At 42.3% G+C, this 26,561-nt stretch overlaps 1 protein-coding gene and 2 long non-coding RNA genes across 3 annotated transcripts in view; 1 reads left to right on the forward strand and 2 right to left on the reverse strand.

Annotated features, from left to right (window-relative positions):
• The window catches only part of LOC145438055 (uncharacterized), a 35,141-nt gene extending 10,365 nt beyond the window's left edge, over nucleotides 1-24,776 (reverse strand). The window contains exons 1-5 of the mRNA XM_080315431.1: nucleotides 24,599-24,776; nucleotides 24,355-24,432; nucleotides 5,795-5,929; nucleotides 5,468-5,626; nucleotides 4,238-4,412 (exon numbers count right to left, since the gene is read on the reverse strand). Of these exons, the coding sequence (XP_080171557.1) occupies nucleotides 4,238-4,412; nucleotides 5,468-5,626; nucleotides 5,795-5,929; nucleotides 24,355-24,432; nucleotides 24,599-24,625 (574 nt within the window). The 5' untranslated portion in view covers nucleotides 24,626-24,776. The remainder of the gene's footprint in view (nucleotides 1-4,237; nucleotides 4,413-5,467; nucleotides 5,627-5,794; nucleotides 5,930-24,354; nucleotides 24,433-24,598) is intronic.
• Nucleotides 13,837-15,026, forward strand: LOC145437035 (uncharacterized). Its single transcript, XR_013914548.1, has 2 exons — nucleotides 13,837-14,628; nucleotides 14,840-15,026. It is a non-coding gene; the product is annotated as an uncharacterized LOC145437035 (long non-coding RNA).
• LOC145437036 (uncharacterized) lies at nucleotides 15,049-15,706 on the reverse strand. The gene is made up of 2 exons (XR_013914549.1): nucleotides 15,382-15,706; nucleotides 15,049-15,194 (listed from the first exon to the last, which is right to left on the reverse strand). It is a non-coding gene; the product is annotated as an uncharacterized LOC145437036 (long non-coding RNA).
• Nucleotides 24,777-26,561: the final 1,785 nt, after the last annotated feature.

Raw genomic sequence — 26,561 nt, forward strand, 5'->3', positions numbered from 1 at the left:
GGCGTTGTTCCGATCAATCACTTGACGCCATTGGCCATTGTGTTGCCGCGCTCCCAGTGTTCAGAACAGTCGACCTTTGGAGGCTATTTCGGAGTAGTTTTATTGCCCTGGCGAGATTTCAATTTGCATTTTTGGAATCAGTGCGAAACTAGTTTTCGATAAAGACCTGACCTATCAAATTATGCGGACGCTTCGGTCGTGAGCTATAGGACTACCAATTATGCTGCTTTCGGGGCGATTTAGTGAGTCAGGTGTTATCACGTAGACGCTCGAAGCGCGAAAATTTTCTGTACTTTATGATTGAATCGGTCAATATTATCGGGAATTGCATATATATTGCCATCAATTTTTATCCTCTCTCAGCTCACGTAATCAGTTTTACAGGTAGAGTCGAGGGAAGTGTGTTTGAAAAGGTAGGGCCCCTCAATAATAATTAAACATCTTCGGGCGTATATACCCGTTGGCAGGAACGAAACAGCACTTCGTCAGGATAAAAAAATAGTAAACTTGGGTCTTGGGCTCCCATAGGGTGATAAACCTATCCCTATCACCTTGTTCGCTTTTGCCACGAAACTAGTTGCACTGTCAAGTGAGCAAGCGCGAAGCGCGAAAATCTTCGATAATTCATGATAAAATCGGTAAATATGATCGGGAATTGCATATATATTGCTATCAATTTCTTGTCCTCGCTGCTCACGTAATCAGATTTATCGGTAGAGCTGAGTGAGGTGTCTTGGAAACTGTAGGGCCCATTATAGTATGATTCCGTAACATGTTATTTCGTGACCTCCTGTCTGCCATATCAAAAAAATATATAGAATCGCCCAAACGTAGGCTTCCACACTAAGTGACGTACACGATTTCAAATTGGTATTTCTTCACTGGAATATAATTTTTCCCTGCGGGATGGTATTTGTCTCGTGAGGTTAAGATTGCCAAGACAGTATTTAGTATTTATAACGACATTTTCGGTCAGCATAAGGGCAGTCCTGTTCGGCCAAGGTTTTCTCGCTTGGTGCGTCGTGGCGCGGTAAAGGCTAACGCCGATATGCCCATTTCTATAAATCTTGCGCATTTTTTCTTGGGGATGAGTACCCAAAAATCAAGATATTTGGCAGCATGAAATCACGCCTACAGCAAAAAAAAATTGAAAAAGATGCATAAATTATAGGGAAAAATACTCTATAATTTATTCTAATTCACGAAATAATTTTGAGCCCCGTTCGAGCTCCGTTGAGCCCCGTTCGAGCTCGGGGGTTTGGCGTGCGGCATTTATAGTCCTGTCTTTACCTATATCTATAGCTACTGCTCGTTTAACTGGACGTAACGATAGCAGTCTACTCACGACTTTCCTGCAATCTTAATTAAAAACTCCAGACTCCAAGCCAAGCTAGTGTATTTTATAAATATAAAATTAATTTTTAGTCATAACTCGATTTCTTAATATTTTTTGGGGGCCGCAAAAAGGCTAGTTGGGGGCCGCATGCGGCCCTCAGGGTCGCACTTGGGAATCACTGCACTAAACGGACACTCGATGTATATTATAAGTAGCGGCAAAAGCGTAAAGCCTAAGGGGGCTCCGGGGACCAACCTTTTGGGGGGTCTGACGAAGTACTGTTACTATCCTGTCCGTTGTAGCCTACTACAACCAATTTTAATCATTTCTACCATACTGCGTGATGTACAGTGGTGGCACTACGAAGGGGTGGGGCACAGGGCGAGACTTCCCGAGGGGCCCCCTATACGCATGTAATCGTAATCTAATATTGTTATCTATCTATCACCACGTCAAGGTTTGAGTAAGGTCCTGGGTTAGGCCATATCTATTATGCATGTGTGCAAGGATAGACTACATCAAAACTTGGAAATTCTACCGCACGCAGAGACGTGATGATTATCGGGATATGGGACTTTTCTAACAAATACAGAGATTAGATGATGATTGACACATCTGTACGGAATGATATTATTGATTGGTACACGGATCGGCTCCGGGCGACCGCCCTCCTCGCCCACCCCAAAAGTCACCACTGGTGATGTAGCTATACTGGTATTCTTCAATTGCCCAGATTTCCTTATAATAATTCTTTTCACGTAAAAGTTTGTCAGTTTTCAGGTCAAATTTTGTTTCGGGCTAAACCACTTCGTAAAGACAGACAATCACAACCATAAGTTGAAGAATTTTAACATTATGGGCCAAAACATCTAATTTACATACATGCGGGCGAAATTTTGTCGAAATCAAGTTTTTTGAGGTAAAAATGTAAAGGTTTTGACTTTTCTGGTCAAAATCTTCCGTTTATTAGGCAAAAAAAAATCGCCCTAGCTAATATTTTTTTCGTTTAGTTTCAAAATCTAATTTAATACCTTCGTTCTTGTAGCACGTTGTCGATGTACAGTTCATTTTTCGCGCCAGCAATCTCCATTAATGTACAGTTTTTTTAAGGTTTGATTTGCGTGACTGCCAAGTAGTTTTAGTCTACCGAAAGTAAATACTTTCCGGCATAATAAGCTTGATAATATTCAGTTTAAGACATAGAAGAGACCAGAAGGAATAGAATTACATCGAATCTAGCTTTCGCAAGAAAAGCAATTTTCAGATTTTTAAGATTTACATTGGGACAAACATTAATTTCTAAAGATGCGGTAGAAATTAAGGAATTTAGACTACAATCAACTTAACATAAGGCACAGCTTAAATGATTGTGACACTGTGACAGCGACCAAACAGACTGCCCAACACGGCCGCCAAACAAGTTTCCTGCACAATCAAACATAGTTTCCGCACGTAAAAACTTATTATTCTGCACAATAAATCAGAAATAAACATGAACGAGTAGCGAAGGTACACTTGTTTTGTGAATAACTATTTTCTTCAGCTGTTAGCTGTACATCCACTTATTCTTTTTTTCGGACGTGAACTATTGATCGTTGGCAGGACCGTAACTGCCGCACTCCAAACCCCCCAATTCAGTCAGGGTGATCTCGACGGGGCCTGAAATTCTTTCGTGAATTAATATAAATTATGGAGTTTTTTATTTTATTAATTTATGCATTTTGATTGGTTTATCAAGCTGCTGGGGCCCCAGACCGACGTTTTTGTTTCGTGGGGGCGGACGAAGTGCTGTTTTGGTCCTGATCGTAGGCTATATTCGTATTATCGACATGGCATAGCGAGAAACAACCATTACTTTTCTATACTGTATTAGTTGCAAGTCCAAATTTTTGTAAACCGCTGGAGAAATTTGGAGGGCCGTTTCGGTCCCTCAAAACACCTTAAAAACACTGGTAATATACGAACCGTGTGTGGTAGCTGTTTTGTTTCTATGGCTCATCGAAAATTGATGTGGCAGCGCAGACTTTCGATGCGTGATTACATCTCAAGTTTCATTTTTAAAGTTTGCTACATTATTTAGTAGGTTTTGAATTTGTTATTCATGCTTCAAGCGCTTCAGGTTCTTGATTTTCATTTTGGTTATTGTTGAAAGGCGTTCTAACTACCGAACCGCTGATGTCACGGGACAACTTGATACCCTAGAATTGGGAACCTGCCTATCACAGCTGGCTGAACATCACTCTTAAATATCAACACAAAATTTGCTTTACACTTGAACAGCACTACAGTCCATGTAAGTACAGATATAGAGACATCGCAAATTTATTGAATGAGATTCCGGTTTTACGCCCTATATACTAAGTAGATAGTGTGTGGGGATGGTGTGAACGTGAGGTTCACGTTCGCGTTCTGGTTCTGCACTGTTTACCTTTTTTATATATTATAAATTTTCACGTAATTTTAACATCTTTGGATGAAATTCTTTGTATTTCAACTGCGGGCCACTCTATGCATGTGATGGCAGCATAAAAATCAACACTGAACGAGCATGCACCTTGACCATCTCAAAAATGGTTGCCCGAGGTGTCGTGTGCAATGTACATTAATATATCACTTCACTGAAATGTAGGGTTGGAATTAGCAATATGACGTCACGTGACGTCATGAGGTTCACGATCGCGTTCACACAGAACCTTTCAAAAAGGTTTGCGTTCACACGAACCTAAACCTTTCGCAGGTTCACACCACCCCTAATAGTGTGTACTAAGGCCTTGCAGCCCTTCGTTGCCATTCTGGTCCGTACCGGATTTTTACTGGCGTGACAAATAAAACAATTTATCTATCTATCTATAAGATTAGATAGAATAAATACGAAAATATACAACAAATTATCTCACTTACCATCCATAGTTATTGATTCACCGCAGAAAGCTAGAACCACAGCCGATAGAATTTGTATCATATGAAACGTGGAATTCCTGAAGCACGCGATAGTTAGAATAGCGCGCAAAGATTTCAAAGCGTCGACTGTTGAAGGCTCGTGTCGCAGAAAGTTATGCAGAATCCCGAAATCAGCCTGTCAAGTTAGCAAACTCTAGTACGGTTGTGAATGAACATTTCAATTGGAACGACATGGGTGGGATAAGGAATATGGCATGTATTTGATCTGTCAGATCCGCAAATTGTCCATTTCGGCTATTGATTACTGCATTACTGCATTGCATCTATCAGTAGCCTATAGGTTGGGATGATTCAGTTATGCCTCAAAATGATTTATCTCACTGTAAAGAATAAAAAACTCACTATACACATTGACGCGAAAGAACACTCATCAAGAGCCCAATCGGACTATAAGGTCAAGGGTATTTAATACTAGTATAGTCAATAAGATCAACATGTAGGCCTACACTAGGTTTGTTCAAAAATAACTTCATTTCCGGATTTCGGGGATTCACTGGGTAAATTCGTAGGTCGACTGAAAAAACACTGACGATTACCCCTGACGAGTGTCAGCCGAAAATATTCGGGTTCATTTCAATATGAATATACTATTTAATTGTATATTGAAGTTCTGTACCTCCAAGAAGCTCTTGAAAAAACACTGCTCACAAAATTTGGCTCGATTTCGACTGGTAGATGTGAACGCACGCGACCTTGAAAATTTTCATGTATTATCAGCAAATTCTAAAATTATTCTGTCAACCCCGAGAATTTATTATGTTGTCTAAAAGATCGATGCTTTATGCTCACTTCCAGCCGTAAAAGCGTGGTTATTGCAGTTGAAAATTTTGAATTCGCAAAAATTAGCCTGGATGGTGTGTAATTCCAGAATTAATATTGAATAACTCAAATAACTTCGCTTTTATGGGTTGGAATTGCGTCAAATTTGTTTTGCATCGTTTTTGTTGAAACTTGACAATTTCTTTGAGTTGACAGCAAAATTCGAAATTTAAATTGTATTGTAATCAATTCAAAATGTTCAAACTCCAGTGCGTTCACATCTATCAGTTTTAATCGAGCCAAATTTGGTGTGCAGCGTCGTTTTAGGCTACCTAACAATTTCATCAGTCAATCCCCGGAGTACGGCAAATAAGTTATTTTTGAACAGCCCTAATGCACCCGTATACGTACTCTTATTGCATTTCTCTTGTCGCCGTCGTCAAGCATGTGCAAATCCAGGGCATATTTCTTCATGCCATTAATCAACAGATTCAGCAGAGATGTATTTAGAACGCATCTTTTGCAGAATTCCGCGTGTCTGTCAGAGCAGTTCCAAATCAAGGTCTTGATCTGTGCAAAACATTAATAATATTCGTAAATATAAGCTAATATGAAGAGGTAGCCTACAAAACGTTATACAATTTACGACTGTCAGCCGAGAGTATTCGGGTTTAATTCAATATGAATACCGCATTTTAATTGCATAAGGTCGATTAGTGCAGAGTGATGTTATTTTACCAGAGTGATGGTATCATGGTCTCCCGCTCCGGAATCAGATTCCTTCCACAATGCGGCGATGGGACTCAACAGTTCGCATCGCAGTATTACGTCACACGCTCTCTTACAGCTCTCGTCATGTCGTCTGTCAAACACCTGTGGGTGCAAAATAAAACGTTATTCCCTAGAAATATTCTTCGAGAGATCATAAATCCAACAAATGGACCAAACGATGGTATAGCCTATGATGTATACGATGTATATGAATTCACAACGGTATTACATTATTGTTGCATTGAATTCATTCAAATATGGTATATAAACCTCAGCTATAATTCAAGCTAGTGAACCGCGAACGCAAAATGCCTCTAGATTTTACAGCGGGGGTGTCAAACATACAACCTCCGGTCAGCGAAGCAATTCCGAGTAAATGGCAAAATAATAGTAATATTCCGCAAAAGTTGAGGATTTTAAGAAGAAATAGCCTTCTTCCGAGCGAGATAGTGTAATGGTTATGCGTCCGGCTTCTCGAGCGGTAGGTCGTGGGTTCGATTCCCGGCCGGGTCATACCAAAGACTCGAAAATTGGTATCCGCTGCTATCCTGCTAGGCGCTCAGCAATCACGGATAGCATGGAGGAGAAAAAAAACGGGGGCGCAGACTAGATGACCTCATGGGGCCGTATCGCAACTCCGTCGTCAAAGCATCTCGATGGTGCAGGCGAAAAAGAATATCATCTCTCTCTCTCTCTCTCTCTCTTCCATCGAATAACTCAAGACCTCAAAACAGGGCTTTGGAGCCGGAGCCCCAGAGCCGTGCATTTTTACCGGAGCCGGAGCCGGAGCTGGAGCTCTACATAAATTCAGCCGGAGCCGGAGCCGGAGCTGGAGCCAGTTATTTGAGGGGTAGCTCCAGCTCCGACGCATTTCATAAGATGCTATTATATATGCAACAACCATATCTACTGAGTTCACATAATTCAACAGCAGGCCTTCGCGAAATTAAGAATATTTTCCTCTTTGGCGCTACCTTTTCCGACTAACCATGTTCCTGGGGATTTAACAGCAGATCAGTCATATGTTAACTGTTCAATTTTCATACATGAGTGCCGAACCTCAGTATGCGAAATATGCCTGTGAATATTGTGGGTATTCGACATACCCGCAATTTCATCATCAGTACAACCTTGTTGGCCAATTGTATACGGCTCGAAAATAATGATCAATATGTATTACGCGAAATGGGAGAGAGGATAAAAACGTGATTTCGTTGCACATGTCGATATGACGATGATCACGAGCCGAGAAATTCCATCTTATAGTTGCTATGAATCGGATGAGCAAATACTCGTTCTTTTGTGATAGTTCTCGGGTCACGAAATTGGACAGTGTTATTGAGTATGCAATTATATGCATATGCATCCTAATTGGAATTCATTACTGCGCATCATCGTCATTCACTCCAGTAAGGATTTTAGAGCGTAAATAGGGGATGGTAGAAGAGTAGCCCAAAACCCCATGGTAATTTATATCGGAGACGAATTACTGATTTGATAGGCTATTTTCAATTTGTAATCATCTGTTTCGTTAATTCATTCTTGATGTCTGCTTGACACTCCAGTATTTCCGGATTATCGCGCACTGTGACTTGTAAATGTGCAATGTGCATACTACATACTTTAATTCGTTATGGGCATGGCGCAATGTGCATGGTACAGTGTTTAATTCGATTATTCAATTTGTTTCAACCGGAAAATATTATATTCAGATATACTTGATCGACACCGTATGGACTGGGTTCACCAATATCGAACGTCAAACCATTGGATATTTGGTACAAATCGGATTTCTATTGATCACGTCGTTATATCCGCCCATATTGCTCTTATTACAGTTACAGTTGAATAATAATAATCGCACATTTAAAATTGAATTGAGCTGTATGGCTTAATGTTAACGAGTACAGGGCCAGTGTAAAAACGCCGCATCAGAATTTTAATGCTGTACACAGCAATGGCACGGACTAAAGTGCGTTCTAGTGCAACTAGATGTTATCGACAATTGACAAGTATTCATTATGTCGTCACAACCCGGCACGGCGGCACCTATATGTCTTCGTTGTTGCATCCGATGTTACTGACGGCTGACAGACTCTAGATTACTATAGATAACTAACCTACGCGTAAATTAGTAATCTATATAGACCAGGGGTGGCCAACTTTTTCGGCTAAAGGGCCTCATGAAATTGACGAACGCTGCGCTGCCCACTAGCCGCGCCAGGCGCGTAAAATTTTCAAAGTTAATATTATTATTACTTGCGCATATTGCGGGTCGACTGTATACCGCCCGCTGGGCTCAGTTTGCAAGTACAGGACTATTCATCATCTGGACATATCGATATCGAAGATTTCCGCTAATATACGACAATCATTTTTTTGCCTACATTTCATCGCCGACTATCTTTCTGCGAGCGCGAACGCGAAAATACTTTTTCTCGTAATTACGAATATAGTTAGACTCAATCGGCTAAATCAGGCGTTTTTTCATTTTCAGGTGGGGAAGGCTTCAAAGAAAGAAATCGTGCGACAATTAAACACGCGAAGCGTGAAGAAAAATTTTACTACTATTTTAGTTTATTGTAATGTAAGACGATTTACTAAAAATGTGACTGCTTGGACCCTGGATCTGCCAATGCGTCGAAACTGATATTTTAGTCATCAACATCCCAAGTGCCGCGGCCAGACTAATCATATTTTTGGTTGGCCTTGCAAGTTCACAATCTGAGCAATTCAATTTCGATACTATAACAGAATTCTGATAATATAGTGGGAAATTAGCGCGCTGGCTACTCAAAACCTTCTCGCGAGCCAAATATGGACCGCAGGCCGCGGGTTGCCCACCCCATATAGAGACAGACACCTTCGATAGTTTTCAGAGCCGGAGAGGGAGCCGGAGCAGTGGTAACAATGCGGCTCCGGAGCTGGAGCTGGTGCTAATGTATGATAGAATAAAGCTCCGGAGCCGGAGCTGGAGCAATGCAAATTTACGGTTGCTCCAAAGCCCTGCGGATCAAAAGACAATCATTCTGCCATGTAATAGTTTTATTCTTCAGAGAATAGAAAGAAGCCAGTGTTTGCGACGAAAAGTTTTTTCATCGCAGGTTTTGTGCTTTGATTCAGCGCTGGGCCGCAAGTATAGGGAGATGTGAAGTTAGATTGCCAATCGCTTTATTAATCGTAGAAAGCTCTATATAAATGTTTGAAGAGAACAATTTGCTTAAGGTATTGGAAAAATTCTATGCAGCCGAATGACTGGCAGGAAGTACAGATTGTGCTGTTTTCGTCTGTACAAATTTATGCACTACTGTAATATAGTGATTGGCTCAACCTGATCTGGCTCAAAGCGTATTATGCCGCTTAGTATCGAATCCCGTTGTACGCATTATACTACCGTACTATAGATCCTCGGATATTGAATCGCATCTATTTGCAGGGGACAAGACACCGGTCAAATTATTGATTGCAACAGCATATTGGAGCTCTGCTGCATAGGTTGCAAGCCTCCGTATAGGCCAACCCCTAGAAGGGGTCGGCAACCCCCGGCACGCGTGCCATTTGTGGCACGTGAGTTGATTTTTCACGACACGCCCCACAATTTGATGAACAAGTCATGTTATATCCATGTTTTAGCAAAAAGATGAAACAGAAGTTTTCAAAATGTGCTATGCTCGTAGACGACACAAATTTTTGTCGTAAATCAACAATCAACGTAAAATAGAGTCTTTTGGGACAGATTTATTAATCTTGAAAACGTTTTACGCGCGATGTGGGAAACCCCAATATAGCAAACATTCTAACAAATATGCTTAATGTACAGAAATGGGTCCAGCCGTATTGGCAATTATGAAAGAACGCCAACCTAATATCGTATGAATTTGGATGCTTTAGTCTAGGTGTTTGCAATGTGCAGACTGCGGATGTGCGACTACTACATATGAGCCGGCATTTTTACGATGGGCATTTTCACGCTAGGAGACACGACCCAGACATAATGTTTCGGGCAACATGCGACCGTGCGACTCCGTGCGGTGTGTGTGTGCTGGCCAAAGGATTGGCGGCGATGAAACCTCTTGAAATAAAATAATCGCCGCATGCTGGCAAAAACTTTCGACAATGATATGTCTACTGTCGAGGCGCCGAACAGTCTAAAGACTGAGCCGCATGTAGCAAATGAAATCCGATAAAGAAAATAATGCTCCCCGTGTCGAAATATGAAAGGAGATATTTTTCAGTCCCGTCTTCTAGACTATAAGCAGGGTTGCAATACCGTCCTTATTTTTAAGATTTGTCCTTATTTTGAAGGGTCACGTCTTAGAAAACTCAACTGTCCTTATTTCTAAGAAACGTCCTTATTTTCGACTTGCGTCCTTATTTTGTCTTATTTTCAACCACTACTTAACTTCGATCGTTTTTCTCTGGTATCTGTGTTGCATAATATTCTAAAATTATGCTTTCGCGTCGAGATTTTATGACATCATAACTGAAAGGAACTCTCGTGACGTACACACCACAAGATTAAACTTATGAGTTGTGAGATAGCTAGGGCAGTGAGTGGTGGTACCGCAATTTAGTCTGTACCAAGCTGCCGCAGCGGACGTCATTTTAGCAGTAAACAGCAGTGCCAGGTTCCTGCTGTTTTTGGTCTACGGCAGAATAAGATCAAGCTGTGTGGAAGGCAGCATTTAATTTGTAGTGAAAAAAGGCGCAGTGCAGTCGGCACATAGGTTAAAAAGTATAGTAAAACTATAAATCATTGATAAATTTATCTAAAATATATTGCACTTGCGCATATAGTTTTAACTACTACTAAGGCTAAATCTGATTAGTTAAAATGAGCAGGCGTAAAAACGTTTTTTTTTGCGACGATTATGAGATTCCAGAATCGCAAATAAGTTTTCTTCGGCCAGGACCAAGACTACAACCATTGTTATTGGAGTTCTTGCTCAATACGCTCAAAAAATGATTTTGTCCAGACTTGGTGTACGGCTTTTTTTCCATCTTGGTTGACGCCTCTAATTACAACGAGGTAAAGAAGTTGGTTTATCACCGTATGGGGGGGGGCAAGACCAACGTATTTATAGGGGACTGACGAAGTGCTGTTTCGGCCCTGAGTGTAGGTAGATCTATACCTGAGCTGTCGTGACATCTATAAAGAACTTTCTAATAACAAGGAGTTGTCGGGTAAGATTGTTTCTGGCGAAAAGTATGGAATGTGATATGCCACGGCTCGTATAAATACAAAGTATGTACAAAAACGCTTTTTAATGCTAATCTAATATTTCGACTGTCCTTATTTTCGGGTCCATGTCGATGGCCACCCTGACTATAAGGCTACGTGTATGCGATTCCAATAGATCTGGAGCAACGACAACTTTTACCGCAACCTTTGAAGCTTTGCAGACACATCTAGTGCCAGGCCACCCTTAATGTGACATCCAACCGACTTGTATGATACAGAGGTTATTGGCACATTTTTCATCATCAGGCCATATCATGGTGACAATATTGATGGGCCTCTCACGTATCGGCTATGGTAAGGAACACATTGAAGCTAGAGAAGACCGAAGTAACCACAGAATATCGATCATAGCGCGACTAAAAATATTATTAAGCGATAGGCCCTAGGTCTAGTGCGGTATATCGATCGAAATTTATACCCTTAGCGACCGATATAATTTGAGAACCGACATATCGATCTCGCCTACCGACACATGCAGCGTTCATTTTTGTCGCTTTCTTTTATGTTATCCTTTCTTAAGGGCTCTAATCTGCGATATTTTAAGTAATATATATCGCAATATCGCATTGCGATATATTAAATCGGCCACGGTATTCTGTGTAATATTTCACCGTTTCAAACATCAAACCTTGCTCTTGGGAGTATTCTGAGGGGGTTTGGTAATTGTGGTCACGCTTCGGTGATTTTCAAGAACATAGTCATAGGGTTGTCCATAATTTGGAAAATCTCACAAATGCTGCGTATCCATGTCTCATTCTATAGATTATTGATAAAAAATGTCAATGAGCCTGCAATAAGCTTACAGCAAAGTCGTTAAGATTTGTCTAAATGCGTTTGAAAGTAGCTGCTGTAGAGTGGGCGTGCCAGCGACCATAGAACGGTGAGAAAACTAGTAATCACGAAATCACGGCTCATGATTAGTTAATCAGTTATGCTTGAATGATCACGACCGCAGCAACTTGCTGATTACGTGCTTCTACTCTTTAAAGAAGTTTGCTAACGGCGATGATTCTGTAAGGGCATTGTAGGTTGGTGATTTAACAATAGTATGTGACACCTGGTGATTTAATGTTTTAGTTTAAAAGTCGGTTACGATAGGTTTATAGCAGCAATAGCCTATTGCAGACATGGCCGAGGTGTAACAGCGAATAATTGTGAACTTATAGAAGTGAGTATAAATCCGAGAAGCATCTAGTCTGATATACTTGCGATTACGCCGAGTCCTCCTGCTTTCCTGGGTGCAGGCAAAGTATTAGCCATCGCCAAACTGGTGCAGCACAGCATGTGAGATGGATGCTGCGGGGCACAATCCTGTATGCTTATAAGATGATATGTGGACCAACCAGGTAGCTTACATTGGAACTCTGAAGAAGTGTAACTACCGCATCGATTAAATGCATTTATATATCCATGTCTGGTTTGATTCAAACATTAGTGATGATCTATGATTCATTTGGGAGAGGCTAAGCTCTACAAGCAAACTGTAGTTTTGCTGACACTACCAGCATAGCCTGTGCATACCTTTAGATCTCTTTCTGTGGTATGATTGAGAACTTTGACAGCACTTACGGGTAGATTCATTATGCTGTAAGAATCGGACAGGTGCCACGCATAAACGGACTATTCAGCCCATCCTTGGAGCATTCAAGACTTAAATTATATACCACGACCAGAGCCTAATAAGATTAGACAAAGTATGATCACTGTTAAGATTTATAATTGTAATCAATGATGGTACATCCCTTCTGAAACTAGAAATTCGTACGCTACTTGCATAAGTGCCATTGCAATGTTTCTTTGTGTATATCAGTGCTTTCCCTCGATGAAAGCAAGGTACACAGACTACAACGGTTACCTTCACAAGAAGCCAGTCATGTTTCAAGCGCTTTTGTGAAGCAGCTATCTTTTGTTCGTTCTGTAATATGTTACTACACATATCCCGAATCAATCTCAAATCATCATCTGCGGACCAACCTACAATGCGCTTACAGATTCACCGCCGTTAGCAGACTCCTCGAACAGCTGATCAGCAAGCCGCCACCGTCGTAATCATTCAGGCATAGCCGCTTACCCAATCAAGCGCCGTGATTTCATGATTACTAGTCTTCTCGCCGCTCTATGGTCGCTGGTACGCCCACTCTGTGGCAGCCACTTTCAAACGCATTTAGACAAATCTTAACGACTTTCCTGTGAGCTTATTGCAGGCTCATCGACGTTCTTTATCAATAATCTATAGAATGAGACATGGATACGCAGGATTTGTGAGATTTTCCAAATTATGGACAACCCTAATAGTCAAGTTAGTGACCGAATGCGAGTCATAAACTGGTTTACTATGCCTGCAAATGGTTGGATACGACAAGAGAAAGTATACCAAGTTGTTTCATGCCATTAACTGGGTGGGAGGGGTTCGATTCGGTATTGATCTTGAACTTGACCATTATGATTACTTACTGACCCCGCCCATATGTAAATTTTTCATGTATTTTTGATTTTTAGATATCTGGGGAGCCGCGCGGTTTACGGCCATGGTTGACGACTTGTTCGAAACCAGGCAACGGTGGCTACGCACTGATGCATAATTTTTAACTCTCCGACGCTATCCTGGGGGTTAGTCTTGAAAAATGAAAGAGAAAAAGAGATTTTTCAGAGAAAAAGTCTGTTTATTTAGTCTTATAAAAAAACCTAGACATGTCTCGGGGTGTCGATCGAGGGCGAAAACGGTAGAGGGATATAGTCAGCCCACTTTTAAACTGAAACAGCCTTTTAAAGGTCAACTATATCGACCAAAACAACTTTGGCTCATTTTGTAGAGTTTTTTATGCTAATTCCAATAATATACATCCTAACTTCTAAAATTACGTATTTTCTGAGATATCGCAGTGCAAACCGCCGACCTCTGAGAAACGGCTGTAAAATCAGCAACCGTGTCGATGACGTACTACCATGAGGATTTTGCCGATACATGGAACACTGAATCGGATGTCTAAGTCAATCGTTGGTTGTTGTCTTCGCCTAAATTACCTGATGCTGCGTTGTTTTGATTCGTCATGCCCGACTGGACTTTTCAATCTTCATTTTATGGTACTTTAGGTTCTTATAATTTGCGATGGCTTGTACAGAAGCCAACGTGCAAGGCAAGCAGTTCTGTTTCCATCTCATGTATTGATCCCATGGAAACGCCACCTGGGTAAGGACGAGGACGGCTAGCTGCCCCGCACTTCAATGAAAACAGATGCAGAGAGCAGAAGAAAAGCAAGTCCGGAAAGACCCTTTTGCAGCCCAATATAAGGAAGGCTGCTGTGCTCACCGATGTACAGTGTTTTTCAATAAGCTGCTGTAGTCGGAGTAGGAGCACTTTGCCATCACACTTTCTCTACAGCAAAGGATGCTGTACAATGGTGAAGAACGACTTCTGGAGGCACATCTGTCATTCAATCATTGACCAGTTGACCACACCAGTTGACAACGAGGTGTGGCCAGAACCCCCTCCCCTTGCTTCTGCACGTGCAAGATTGCAACGAGATCAAGCCATACATCACGATGATGCCGTGTCACGGTAGGTAATTATTATTTCAACCTCACTTTTCCCAACAAATTCAGAGTTTTGTAACTTCAAACAACCACCCCTGATCTAGGCTTACATAAAAAACTCTTGTCCTGCTGCTGGCTTTCACATAGACATTGAACCGGTGTTACAATAAAAATAAAGTAAATGGAGTGTTAGTGAGTGTATATGATTGAATTTCTGCTGTAAATTATTATTTCAGAAACATTGACAATCCTGGCCGAGGGCATCATGCTGGAGCATAACATAAAAAAAAGAAAATTCGCCGAAGAATCCTGGGAATATCACTTATTCACAGAGATTTATTGAGATAATTTCCTTCTATGATATTATAATTTTTGCGATTCTGTATTTATTAGAACCCAATAAAAGCTTTCGACTTTTCTGTATGTATTAGAATCCAGTAAAAGCTTTTAAGTAAAGCTATTTTATTACATACAAAGATAAAGTGGAAGTAGCAGTCTGTGAGAACTGATCAGCGACGTCGGAATACTTCGGATCCAGTGCATGCGGCGGAGCTGAATTCCTTTGAGTGAATCTAGTCAGGTCTAGCGTCTCTGAAAAATCAATATGTATTAGTTATATGCAGCGGTCTTCAAGCTTAGATCGTCAGCATACCGCACAATCTTACATACATGCGTTACACTAAATGTTTTAGACGCGCAAGTCCAATCATTTGACCAAACGGTACGGTACTTTCGTCGTCCAGTAATGCCTGATTATATATACCATTCAATGGCTTACCTATATACGGGAATTCCTCAATAGCGTCGGAATCAGATTTACTAGATACCGTGTAGCTGTCAGTTCAGTCCACAGCTTCAGAGGTTGACATTATCCCACTTCAATACATACACCACAGCCGCAGCATCAGAAATCCTCATGGTAGTACGTCATCGACATGCTTCATTGATTTTACTACTGTTTTCGTCTGTGGTGGCATTTTGCGACTATCGCTGCTCGATATCTCAGAAAATACGTAATTTTAGAAGGTATGGGGTATATTTTTGGAATCAGCATGTAAAACTCTACTGAATGAGCCAAAGTTGTTTCGGTCGATATAGTTGACCTTTAAAATCTGATTGCGTATACGCAATCGATCAACTTCATCTGGCCATATCTGTATTTGTCTATGTCCTAGAGGCTTCATTTTTGTTTGTAGGGAAAGCTAGCAATCTTCTGATTTATATGATACCTAATTCGAAGGTATAAGTCATGACAATTTTCGAGCACCGACGATGATACATAAGGAGTTCGGCCGAAAATACGCATGCAGAAAAAAGTGGTTATCACCTGAAATTTCCAGATATTTTCCGAGTGGGAATTCTAGTCAGACATTCTGCCAGAACATCAGAAGTCGACTGATACGGTGTTCTGTGTAATTTTTCACCGTTTCAAACATATAAACTTGTTCTTGTGAGTATTCTGAAGGATTTTGGTAATTGTGGTCACGCTTCGGTGATTTTCAAGAACATAGTTAAGTTCGTGACCGAATATGAGTCATAAACTGCTTTAGTATGCTTGCAAATGGTCGGATACGACAAGAGAAAGTATACCACGTTGTTTCATGCCAATAACTAGGCGGTAGGGGTCCGATTTGGTATTGATCTTGAAGTTGACCATTACGACCACTTATTGACCACGCCCATATGTAAATTTTTCATGTATTTTTGATTTTTCGATAACTGGCGAGCGGCGCGGTTTACGGCCATGGTTGACGGCTTGTTTGAAACCAGGCAACGGTGGCTACGCACTCATGCATCATTTTTGACTCTCTGGCGCCAACCTGGGGGTCAGTCTTGAAAAATGAAGGATAGAAAGAGATTTTTTAGAGAAAAAGTTTGTTTATTTAGTCCTATAAAAATCCTAGACATGTCTTGGGGTGTCGATCGAGGGCGGAAACGGTAGAGGGATATAGTCCGCCCACTTTTAAACTGAAACAGCCCAGACTTAAGTCTTACTGAGGTCTTGGTATGAATTTGAAAAGTGATGGTCAGTTTCGCGAAAATTTACCGGATTTCAAAAGGGTTAATATATCGCAAATATCGCACCCCATCTAAACCAACCCAAAAGCATTGAAAGCACTGGTTTTGTAAGGAAATATATCGTTTAATGCACTGCTCGTGTAAACACGCCAACAACGAATCGAGGTTCTTTCTTTGTCGAGCAAACAAGACATCTTCAAGAGAAAAATCAGAGAGTGTAGTGTTGAACTCGTCTTTGCGGTAGTTGATGAAGGAGAAGTCTGCTTCCACACGAGATGTGGTGGGCATGACCGTTGCAAAACCAGCAGCAAACTGACGTAAGGATGCAAAACGCTGTCCAGCGGTAGCCCACACCTCGTTGAAGGACGCACTGTCTTCCACCTTCAGCAACGAAGCCTTGAATCTGGGCTCTTTGGCAACGGCCTCTTGCAATAGAAGGTTCTCATCTGTGATCCTCTTGAGAAAGTTATGTTAATACACCACAATCGTCGAGTTTAGTCACTGCCTTCTTTGTGACGAGGTCGAGCTGATGCGCAACTGTAGTATTATCACTGAGCTTCTAGCTGTCTACTTAGACAGATACCTTTACAAGTCGGATTCGAAGTGTATTCTCCACAGACCACATGCTTGTCTGTCATCAAAACAATACGGGACCCATCGCATGCTCAATCAAGCATATCATAACACCACATCTCCCTTTTTTAGTGGAAGAGACATCGACACTACTTACATTATATACAAGTGACAATACAGCAGCGATAACAATATATATAAGGTGACACTACCCCTGCAAGGTTAGCAAGAGCAGGGCATTTACAGTTAACAGACAGAGTCACCAGGGAGGTAGACTACTCCCAAGGTGTACAACAAGTTAGGGGATTATTCTGCCCCTGATCTTGAAACCTGTGTGAGATCAATATTGCTCAATAAATCGTTGTGGCGGATTTCTAATTCTCGAGGATCGCCTCGCGGGATTCTCTCCGGTAGGTTCAGTTGAACCGTTGGCTTCTTGATGGTGTCCTGGTTTCTTCGACGCTACAAGACAATATTCAACCGGTTTATTCTGATGCGGAACAGATGGTTTTGGTTCCTCCGGAGGGTTGTACTTCCGTAAGTGTTTTCGGTTACGCCTCATTAGTCCATTGTTCGCCTCAACGATGATCGCTCTAGGATTTTCATGCATCTCCTTGATGATACCCATCCTTTCGCAATCAGGAATGTATACATGGTCTCCAATTCCGAATCTATCATTCTCAACCACACGATGTCTTTTATTGTAACTCGCAGCCATTTTCTGTCTATACTCCGTCTCTCTTTTTCGAAGATCTTCGGCATCAACAGTCTGTGGCCGTAGCTGGTCAGGATGACAAATCACCTTTGTCTTCAATCTGCGTCCCATGCTCAATTGGGCGTGCGATAACCCGATGTGCAAGGGCGTGTTCCTATAGTTCAGTAGCGTCAGATAGACATCATCTGGTTTCTTGAGCAGGGCCTTTATAGTTTGCACTCCTCTCTCGATGAAGCCATTGCCCTGGCTATATTCCAGAGAAGAGGTGAGGTGCTGAAAATTCCAGGCTCTGGAGAACTGAGAAAATTCAGAGGAAACGAAGACCGAAGCATTGTCCGTAAGCAAGACATCACAGATGCCATGATGAGAGAACACATTCTTGAAGTTAGAAATTGTGTCCCGTGACGAGATCGTTTTCTTTACTGAGAACAGTTCTATGTCTCTGGAGTAGTAATCCATGATCAAAAGGTAGTACTTGTCCTCCAGTTGGAAAAAATCAGCAGCAATTCTAGCCCATGGGCGTGTCGGAAATTCGGTCCCCATCATCGGTTCAGTTCGATCTCGTCGATGCTTTTCACAGCGGTTGCAGTTGAGTACTGCATGTTCAATGTCTTTTGAATAGCCTGGCCACCAGCAAGCTTGTGCTGCAAGTTGTCTGGTCTTGGTTATTCCAAGGTGCGATTGGTGAAGGTGCTTCAGAACATCTTCGCGCAACGGCGGTGGTATGACGAGTCTGTTGCTTTTTAGCAAGAGATTGTCATGTACTGTTAACACGTCTCTTCAATACCCAGCAAGAGTTCTCTCCAGTGCTCCATTGCCCAAGTGATTGCCAAAGCCTCTTTTTCTATCTGGGCGTACCGTTGTTCAGTGTCGCTCATTGATCTGCTGGCATATGCGACTGGGTGAAGGTTATTGTCATCTTGTCTTTGCATCAGAACGGCACCAAGGCCGTAACTGCAGGAGTCAGCTGAGAGCACAGTTTCCCTATCTGGGCAATACATGGCTAAGGTAACATCGGAAGACATCGCGTTTCACTCTTGCGAACGATTCCTCTTGTGACGGGCCCCAGTACCACTCAACCTTCTTCGCCAGCAATTCTCGTAACGGCTTGGTCAGTTCCGCTAGGTTGGAGCTAAACTTCATGAGCTGGTTTGCCATTCCCAAGAACCTGCGAAGTTCAGTCTTATCAGTAGGAGCAGCATAATTCACAATAGCCTGCACCTCCTTTGGATCTTTGCTGATACCATCTTGGCCGATGACCTGACCGAGATATGCAAGTTCAGTTGCAGCAACGATGCATTTCTTCTCATTTAGAGTCATGCCAGAGCATTTTAGACGGTCCAATACAGTCTTCAGAGTCTCATCGTGCGTAGTTTGAGTGCCAACTACTAGGATGTCATCCATATGGAAAATCACGTTTGGGATTCCTTGCAGGATTTCACTGATACGTTTTTGGAACGCTTCCGGTGCGCTCGAGATGCCAAATGGTAAGCGACGAAATTGGTATCTCCCAAACGGTGTGATAAACGTTGTCAACTTTCGACTTTCAGGGGCGAGCTCAATTTGATAAAATCCAGAGTTTGCGTCCAGCTTAGTGAAGACCGTCCCCTTTGACAGTTGCCCCAAAGTGCTTTCGACTGTAGGCATAGGGTACAGCTCCCTTTTTACCCCATTATTGAGCTTGGTTAGGTCTACACACAGTCGCACCTTTCCGTCTGGTTTGGCTACGACTACGATTGGAGCACACCAATCTGTAGGTCCCGTCACTTCTTCTATGATACCGAGCTCCTCAAGCTTTTCTATCTCCTCTTTGAGTTTCTGGCGCAATGGGATTGGCACACGACGTGGCAAATTCAAACAGAAGGGCTCAACGCCGTCTTTCATGTGAATAGTAAACGGCTCTCCCAGTTTGCCAATGCCCTTGAATAGCTCTGGGTATGCTTTCTTGACGTCCTCTTTGCTCCGCAAACGACTCTCAGGGGTAAGTTTGACTGCCCTGATGGATACTTGAACGTCCTGGCACTCTTGAAGAAGTCCAAGTTCCAGTATAGCAGGAGCGCCAAGGAGTAGCATATCCGCATCCGATACAATGTAGACTTTCTCTGTTAACGTCTTGAAGTCGGAGCGGAGTTTCATCCGTACATAACCAACAGTATTGAGAGGTTGTCGATTAACTCCAATGAGCCGTCTATCAGATTTCTGTATAGGCCCATATTGTCTCTTGTACAATCGCCGCGGCATGACAGACACTTCTGCTCCAGAGTCTATAATCCATTTCAGAGTGTTGTTAACGACTCTCAACATGATAGTCCACTGGATAGTCTTAGTAGCTTGTGCTGAACCTACCGATGCTTCTGCTTCTTGGGTTTCGCCCACGCTTCCACACATTGCGTCTGGAAGTTCTTCCTCGTCATAACACCCAGCGCTTGGTTCTTCCTCAATCGTTTCGCTATCCAGCACGCGTACATTTCTACTTCTGCACCTTTCCTTATAATGGCCCGTTCTACCACATCTGTAGCATTTTACTGAGGCTGCTGGACAGAACCCTCTGCCTCTTTTGTGCCGTCGACCGCAAAATGTGCAGTTTATTATAGGCACAGTTTCAACTGCAGGCTTCTTAAAAGTTTGAGGTCTCGCTTTGTTGGCCACCACTTCTATTGCTGTAGGTGCAGATCTCCGATCAGCATAGCTCCGTCTCGTCTCGTGGGTAGTCACAACGTCGATGATCTTCTGAGACGTTAGCTTGTCAAAGTCGATTTCCGATAGCTTGTACAACATCTCAGAATCATCTACGCACCCGACAATAAGTTTACCCCGAACGGTTGCGTCATATACTGCTGGAGGAAATTAGCATTTTCGTGCAGCCTTTCTGACTGCATGTATCCAAGATGCAAATGATTCACCCTCCTTGCGTTGTAAGAAATGGAAGAATTGAAGGTGTGCTTCAAACCTGCCATCCCGAACCTTGAAACGTTCATCAAACTTCTTCAAGACGGTATCAAGGTCAGTTTTGTCTTCTGCTGAAACTGCTTCCACACCGTCTGATTCTGCGACTGCTTCAGCAAACACGAAATCCTGGTATAAATCCTTTCCTTCCTTGCCTATGTAATGCAGTAATAATCCAACTTTCTGGCGCCCAGATGATTCAACATGACCTGCTGCATCGATAAAGATCAGGAATTTCTTTTTCCATTCCAACCAGGCTTCTGCCTCATTCACGGCGCCTATTATTGTGAGATCCCCCGGACCTAATACAACGGCCGCCATAATCTAGTTATTAGGCTAGTTCGAAGTTATCCGCTACCACCATGTAGTATTATCACTGAGCTTCTAGCTGTCTACTTAGACAGATACCTTTACAAGTCGGATTCGAAGTGTATTCTCCACAGATCACATGCTTGTCTGTCATCAAAACAATACGGAACCCATCGCATGCTCAATCAAGCATATCATAACACCACAGCAACTCACCACAAACGATAAAACGCTTCCTTGCACAAAGATTCATTCCCTACGAGGGTCGAGAACTCTGCGGTATGGCTTGTCATATTTCCAGCTCCATCCGTTGATGAACCAATCAACTTCATGCGCCAATCACAACACAAAGCGTCCATGAGCTTGATAAATTGATCAGCATAAACTTTCCCTGTGTGTGAGAGAGCAAACAGTGCTATGGCAAGAAGATGGAACTCATTCGTGACTTCAGCGCTGCCTTCAAATCCAACAACCGATGGGAATCGAATCCTCAAATCAAGGTGGGAGTCCTGTGAAACCTTATTGTTCGACTCATCGCAGCCAATGGAGAGTGCCCACGACGCTTTCATGATTTCAGACAGCGTCTGCAAACCAATCTCACATGCAATACGCGACATTTTCGAGGCTTCTCCCGGTGATATGGTGCCCACTTTCGTAGCAGCAGCAGCCAAATTTTCTCGATCAGATCGCACAACTTTTGCAACCTGACGAAAGCTGAGAGCTGCAGCAACACAATCAAGCACATGGTTAAATTGTGCCTTGTTTCGAATGGAAACACTGTAGGATATCAGGTCACCGGCTTCGTTCTTCACCGGCGTGAACGCACGCATCGCGATGTCTCCAGCCAATGACTCTTCGGTCGAGTCGAACAACATCTCTTTGACGACGACCTCGACAATCTACTTGTCAATGGAGTATGACAACCTCCCGTTCACGTCGTCCTTCTTGAAAAAGAACGCTTGCAGCTGAGCCTGAGAGAAGAACTCTTTGAAAGCGTCCGGCGCTTCTTCCTGATTATCTCTTGCTTGAATGTACTCCTTCCACTTATTCGGATCCTGTTGTTGCATATGCTTGAGAATGTTTCCTGGATTGAACTTGTCCTTCGTGAACGTTTGGAATGCCTTGGTGTTCTTGCATTTCCGAACTGCTGCATCAGTTAGATGGGTTTCACGACCAAACACTTGGCAGAAAGAACACACAGCGGAATCAACGACGCCTCTGGCATCACGGCTTGCAACGCGTGTGCCGAATCGCTCAACGTAGGCCTTCTGAAATGGATACCTGCGTTCAGGAGGCATGTTGTTATATGCTGTAGACGCAGTGCCGTTCTTGCCACGTAGCCACAATCACAGTGGCGCTTATACTCCCATAGATTGCATTGCTTTGTTCTTTACTTTGTCCTAACACTTACTGACCGCAGAAACCAATCGTAACTGATCGCAGGGTAACATTTCACGGCTTGCAAGTTGCAACGCCTATGCCGAGTCGATCAACGTATAGGCTTTCTGACATGGATACTTGCGTCCAGGAGGCATGTTCAACAAGGTTAAGTAAGGAATGACAAGTGCCAGGAGCTGCTCACGGCCTAGGAAGCGCCCCACGGCCTGCCGTACGGCAGATTAATATATCGCACTTTTCGAGGCTTAATATATCTCATTGCGATATATTAAGGCAATTGCGATATATTAAATCGGCCTGACAATACCGTACCAGTCGACTTCTGATGTTCTGGCAGAATTTATTACTATATTTTCCACTCGGAAAATGGCTGGAAATTTAAGGTGATAACCACTTTTTTCTGCATGCGTATTTTCGGCCTAACTCTTCGAGTAACTTGGTCGGTGCTCGAAAATTGTCATGCCTTATACCTATGAATTAGGTATCATATAATTTATAAGATTGCTAGCTTTTCGTACAAACCGAAATGAAGCCGCCAAGATGTAGGCTACAAGTACATAAATGAAGATATTACCAGATGAAGTTGGCCGATGCCACCAGTGGCATCCGATTTTAAAAGATAAGCGGTTGGTGGGATTCCATGCTTGAAACGCTAAATATGATAATGTTAAAATTGTTTTGCACGCCAGTTGGTAATAGTTTGACATTTTGGCACGCATACACACGGAGGCTTTCCGGCCCCAGCCAGACCGAACATAATGAGCCATTGATGTATTGTCCATTATTTCTTGCTGTTTATTAAACAAAATGTTGCGCTCTATCACCTATTGGTCTTTTGCATCATGGTCACTCATTGGTCAACGGAAGAAATAGGAATATGCGAGAAATAACATTCCGGCGCAAATATCATGAATTTTCGTTAAGTGTCGTTCACGTGGCGCGCGGCGTTGAAATAAGCTCAGGTTCTACGATAAGATTCGCCAAGAACTACTGAGATTGTGTAGGGATGGTTGAGGCTCCTGTGCAAGACTATAACAGCACTTCGTCAGCCCCCCAAAATGTTACTATTTGACCCCCATAGGGTGATGGACCGAACTTCTGTTGGGGCTTCGCCCCGCTTCCCCCAGACAACCCTAACGCTATCCTCATTTGGACGCTAGTTATCATCTCCATTCGTTGTCTGTTTAGTGACTGAACATGTATAACCTAAACTCAGATCGCCAGGACAGGGACATTCGGCGCCTAATATGGACAATTGAACACATATGTCTATATATCGAAGTTTTCGGTCAGCACAAGGACAGTCCTTTTCGGTCAAGGTCTTCTCGCTGCTGATCGTTCTGGCACACCTCTCGGAGGCGCGTGGTATACATGGCCTGTAACTGCATATGTCGCGGTACGTCGTGGCGCGGTAAAGACCGACGCTGAAGTGTTCATTTCTATCGATCATGCGTATTTTGTTCGGGTAAGGGCACCCGATAATCAAGATATTCGATAATATTAAATTGCGCGCAGCGCGAAAAAATGTTTTGAAAAAGTTGCATAGATATCCGAAAAAATACTCTATGATTTATGTTAATTCAAGAAATAATTTTGGGTGCCCTTCGAGCTCGTCCCGCTCCAATTGAGGGGTTTGGGGAGTGGCAGTTACGGACTTGCTCCTATGAAGAAACCTCACAAGATGGCTGTCTTACGGGTTTCCAGATACCATGGATGAAAGTCTGCACTACTGCAGTTAGAATGTAAGAGACCTTTTCATGGAAAGGAATATACCGTAGCCTGTACACCTACGTCATTGACTTTAGCAAGAGCCCTTTTGAATTTATCTCCCCTGAAGTCTTTCTTTTGTTTACATTCCTCCAGCAGGCTCTAAAACAAGAAGGAGCAATTCATAGTTCGCCGTGGTGCCGTGTGCCATTACTTCATATGAGCGACATGATACCTGAGCACTGAGGCTGTCACATATGTATAAAGTTTTTCAATTAGGAAGATATATAAAATAGTCACGTCTAAAGCGATATCATTTTGGACTAACCTCAATGTGATCGATATAATTATCCATGTTGTATTCTATGCTGCATCAAAAACCAACTGATCCTTTCCTTTATCTGAAACTATACGTCGCTAAATTTGGTTCCCGATACGCTCGATATCGTTTAAATCGTAGTCAACTTCGTTTTCTAAACTCCTGTAGAGTTTTTATACATTCGCAGCAGTCGCTAGCAAGTATTGAATAGAGAACAATAGCGCGTGTATAAACAATAGGGCGTGTAAACAATAGTGTTACCCTTCTCCGTCTTTCAAGCTCTTCTGTCGGTAGGATACCATTTCAACCGCTGCTAGCATAATTATCTCTTCATTCTTAGATCAGTTGAACTTTATGATAGAACATCGATACAGGAGCGAATCAACACTTCGTCACCCACCCCCTAATATACATATTGGATTTTGAACCCCACGTAGAGTGATCATTCAGCCCTACTGTTGGAAGGACCACCCACCCCCCTAGCACCCGATTTACTACACACACCAATCGTGATTCATGATGGTATCGAATGGCAGTGTATGAGTGTGTGTGTAGTGTGCGTTTGTGTGTGTGGGGGTGTGCATGTGTTCGGTGTTTAGTCGCGGTCTGCGCGAATTTGTTTATCGTTCTGAATTGAATTTCGTCTGTAATATTGTTAATTGCCCATATAGTAGGTATATTAGTCTCTCTGTCAGCCGACGTCATCAAATTTATCGGTTGACCTGTCTCCCAGAATTTAGGGCGCGTATGTTAAATCTGTAGACAGGACTATTGTTAATAATTATACTTTGATGTGTGTTTTTATTTCGTTAACTCCCGTCAGGATCGGGCTATATTCAAAAGACATTGATCAAACTAAAATACCAAACTATAAAAGAAAAACTTATTTCGTGAGACGCACACGATTTTAAATTGACATTTCGTCACAAAACACATCATATTCCCCTGCGGGTTGCACTGATACTATATAGGTCTCCGATTAAAAGGACAAGACTATTTCGATCCGGCTATTTAGACAATGGACATCGAAGGTTTGAACCAATATTTTCAGCTATGGTTTCCTTGTCCCGATCTGTTTGGCAGCACAGTTCGCGGATTGGCATATGGGCCGAAATTTCATTTGTTGTGATGTGTCTTGGCCGATCTAAAAGCCTTATAACAGTGTTGGGGTGACTCGAGTCAACTTTTTCGTATGACTTGACTTGACTCGAGTCAATTTGCAAAACTAACTAGACTTGACTTGACTCGGTGCTTCAGAAATTTGGCTTGACTCGTAACTCGAAGCAAAATTTACAAGTCAATTTCAAGTCATCGAGTAATCGGTGTCGACTAAATTGATGTATCGTGTATCAGTTCGGATTGTATCGATACGTTGTTGTGACCACTGAGCTATATATACGATACGCTGTTGTGACCTGCGACAGCAACCAATCACTCAAGACTTTGAAAAAAACGGATTTGCGAAATTTTGTCAAATTTGGATCGGATTAGGATTAGAGATTTTTTTCAGAATGGATTAGGATTTGGATTGGATTTATCTATTTTCTCGCAGATTGGATATGTCATGTGGCGAATGGCGTCAAACTTTATTCAGATCAGTTATTATTAGGGCCATTTAAAGTCATTAAAGTCATATTTTTTTCTATGCATCAGTAAGTCGTGAAATCAATTTTAACGCAAAAATCGCATCTGTATGGGGTATATTAAGAAAGTTATAAAGTCATATAAAGTCATATTTTCCTGGTTAGGTCATATTTGAGTTAATAACTCATATTGTTGTATACTTTAAATAAAAAGTGCCAATTGAAGCAATCACGCACTAAGAAAGTAAGGCAATTTCTGATTGAACGAAGGCAAACTGTAAGGTTAGCCTACATAACATTACAGTCGCAGACCCATGAGGTCACACATTGCATTATGAGGTCACACATTGCATTGTGTTGCTACCCAATCTGTTTTACTTCTGTGCACT

This window comes from Botryllus schlosseri, chromosome 4 (assembly GCF_051294905.1).
Source record: "Botryllus schlosseri isolate E-star chromosome 4, Bs_hap1, whole genome shotgun sequence".
Taxonomy (NCBI): domain Eukaryota; kingdom Metazoa; phylum Chordata; class Ascidiacea; order Stolidobranchia; family Styelidae; genus Botryllus; species Botryllus schlosseri.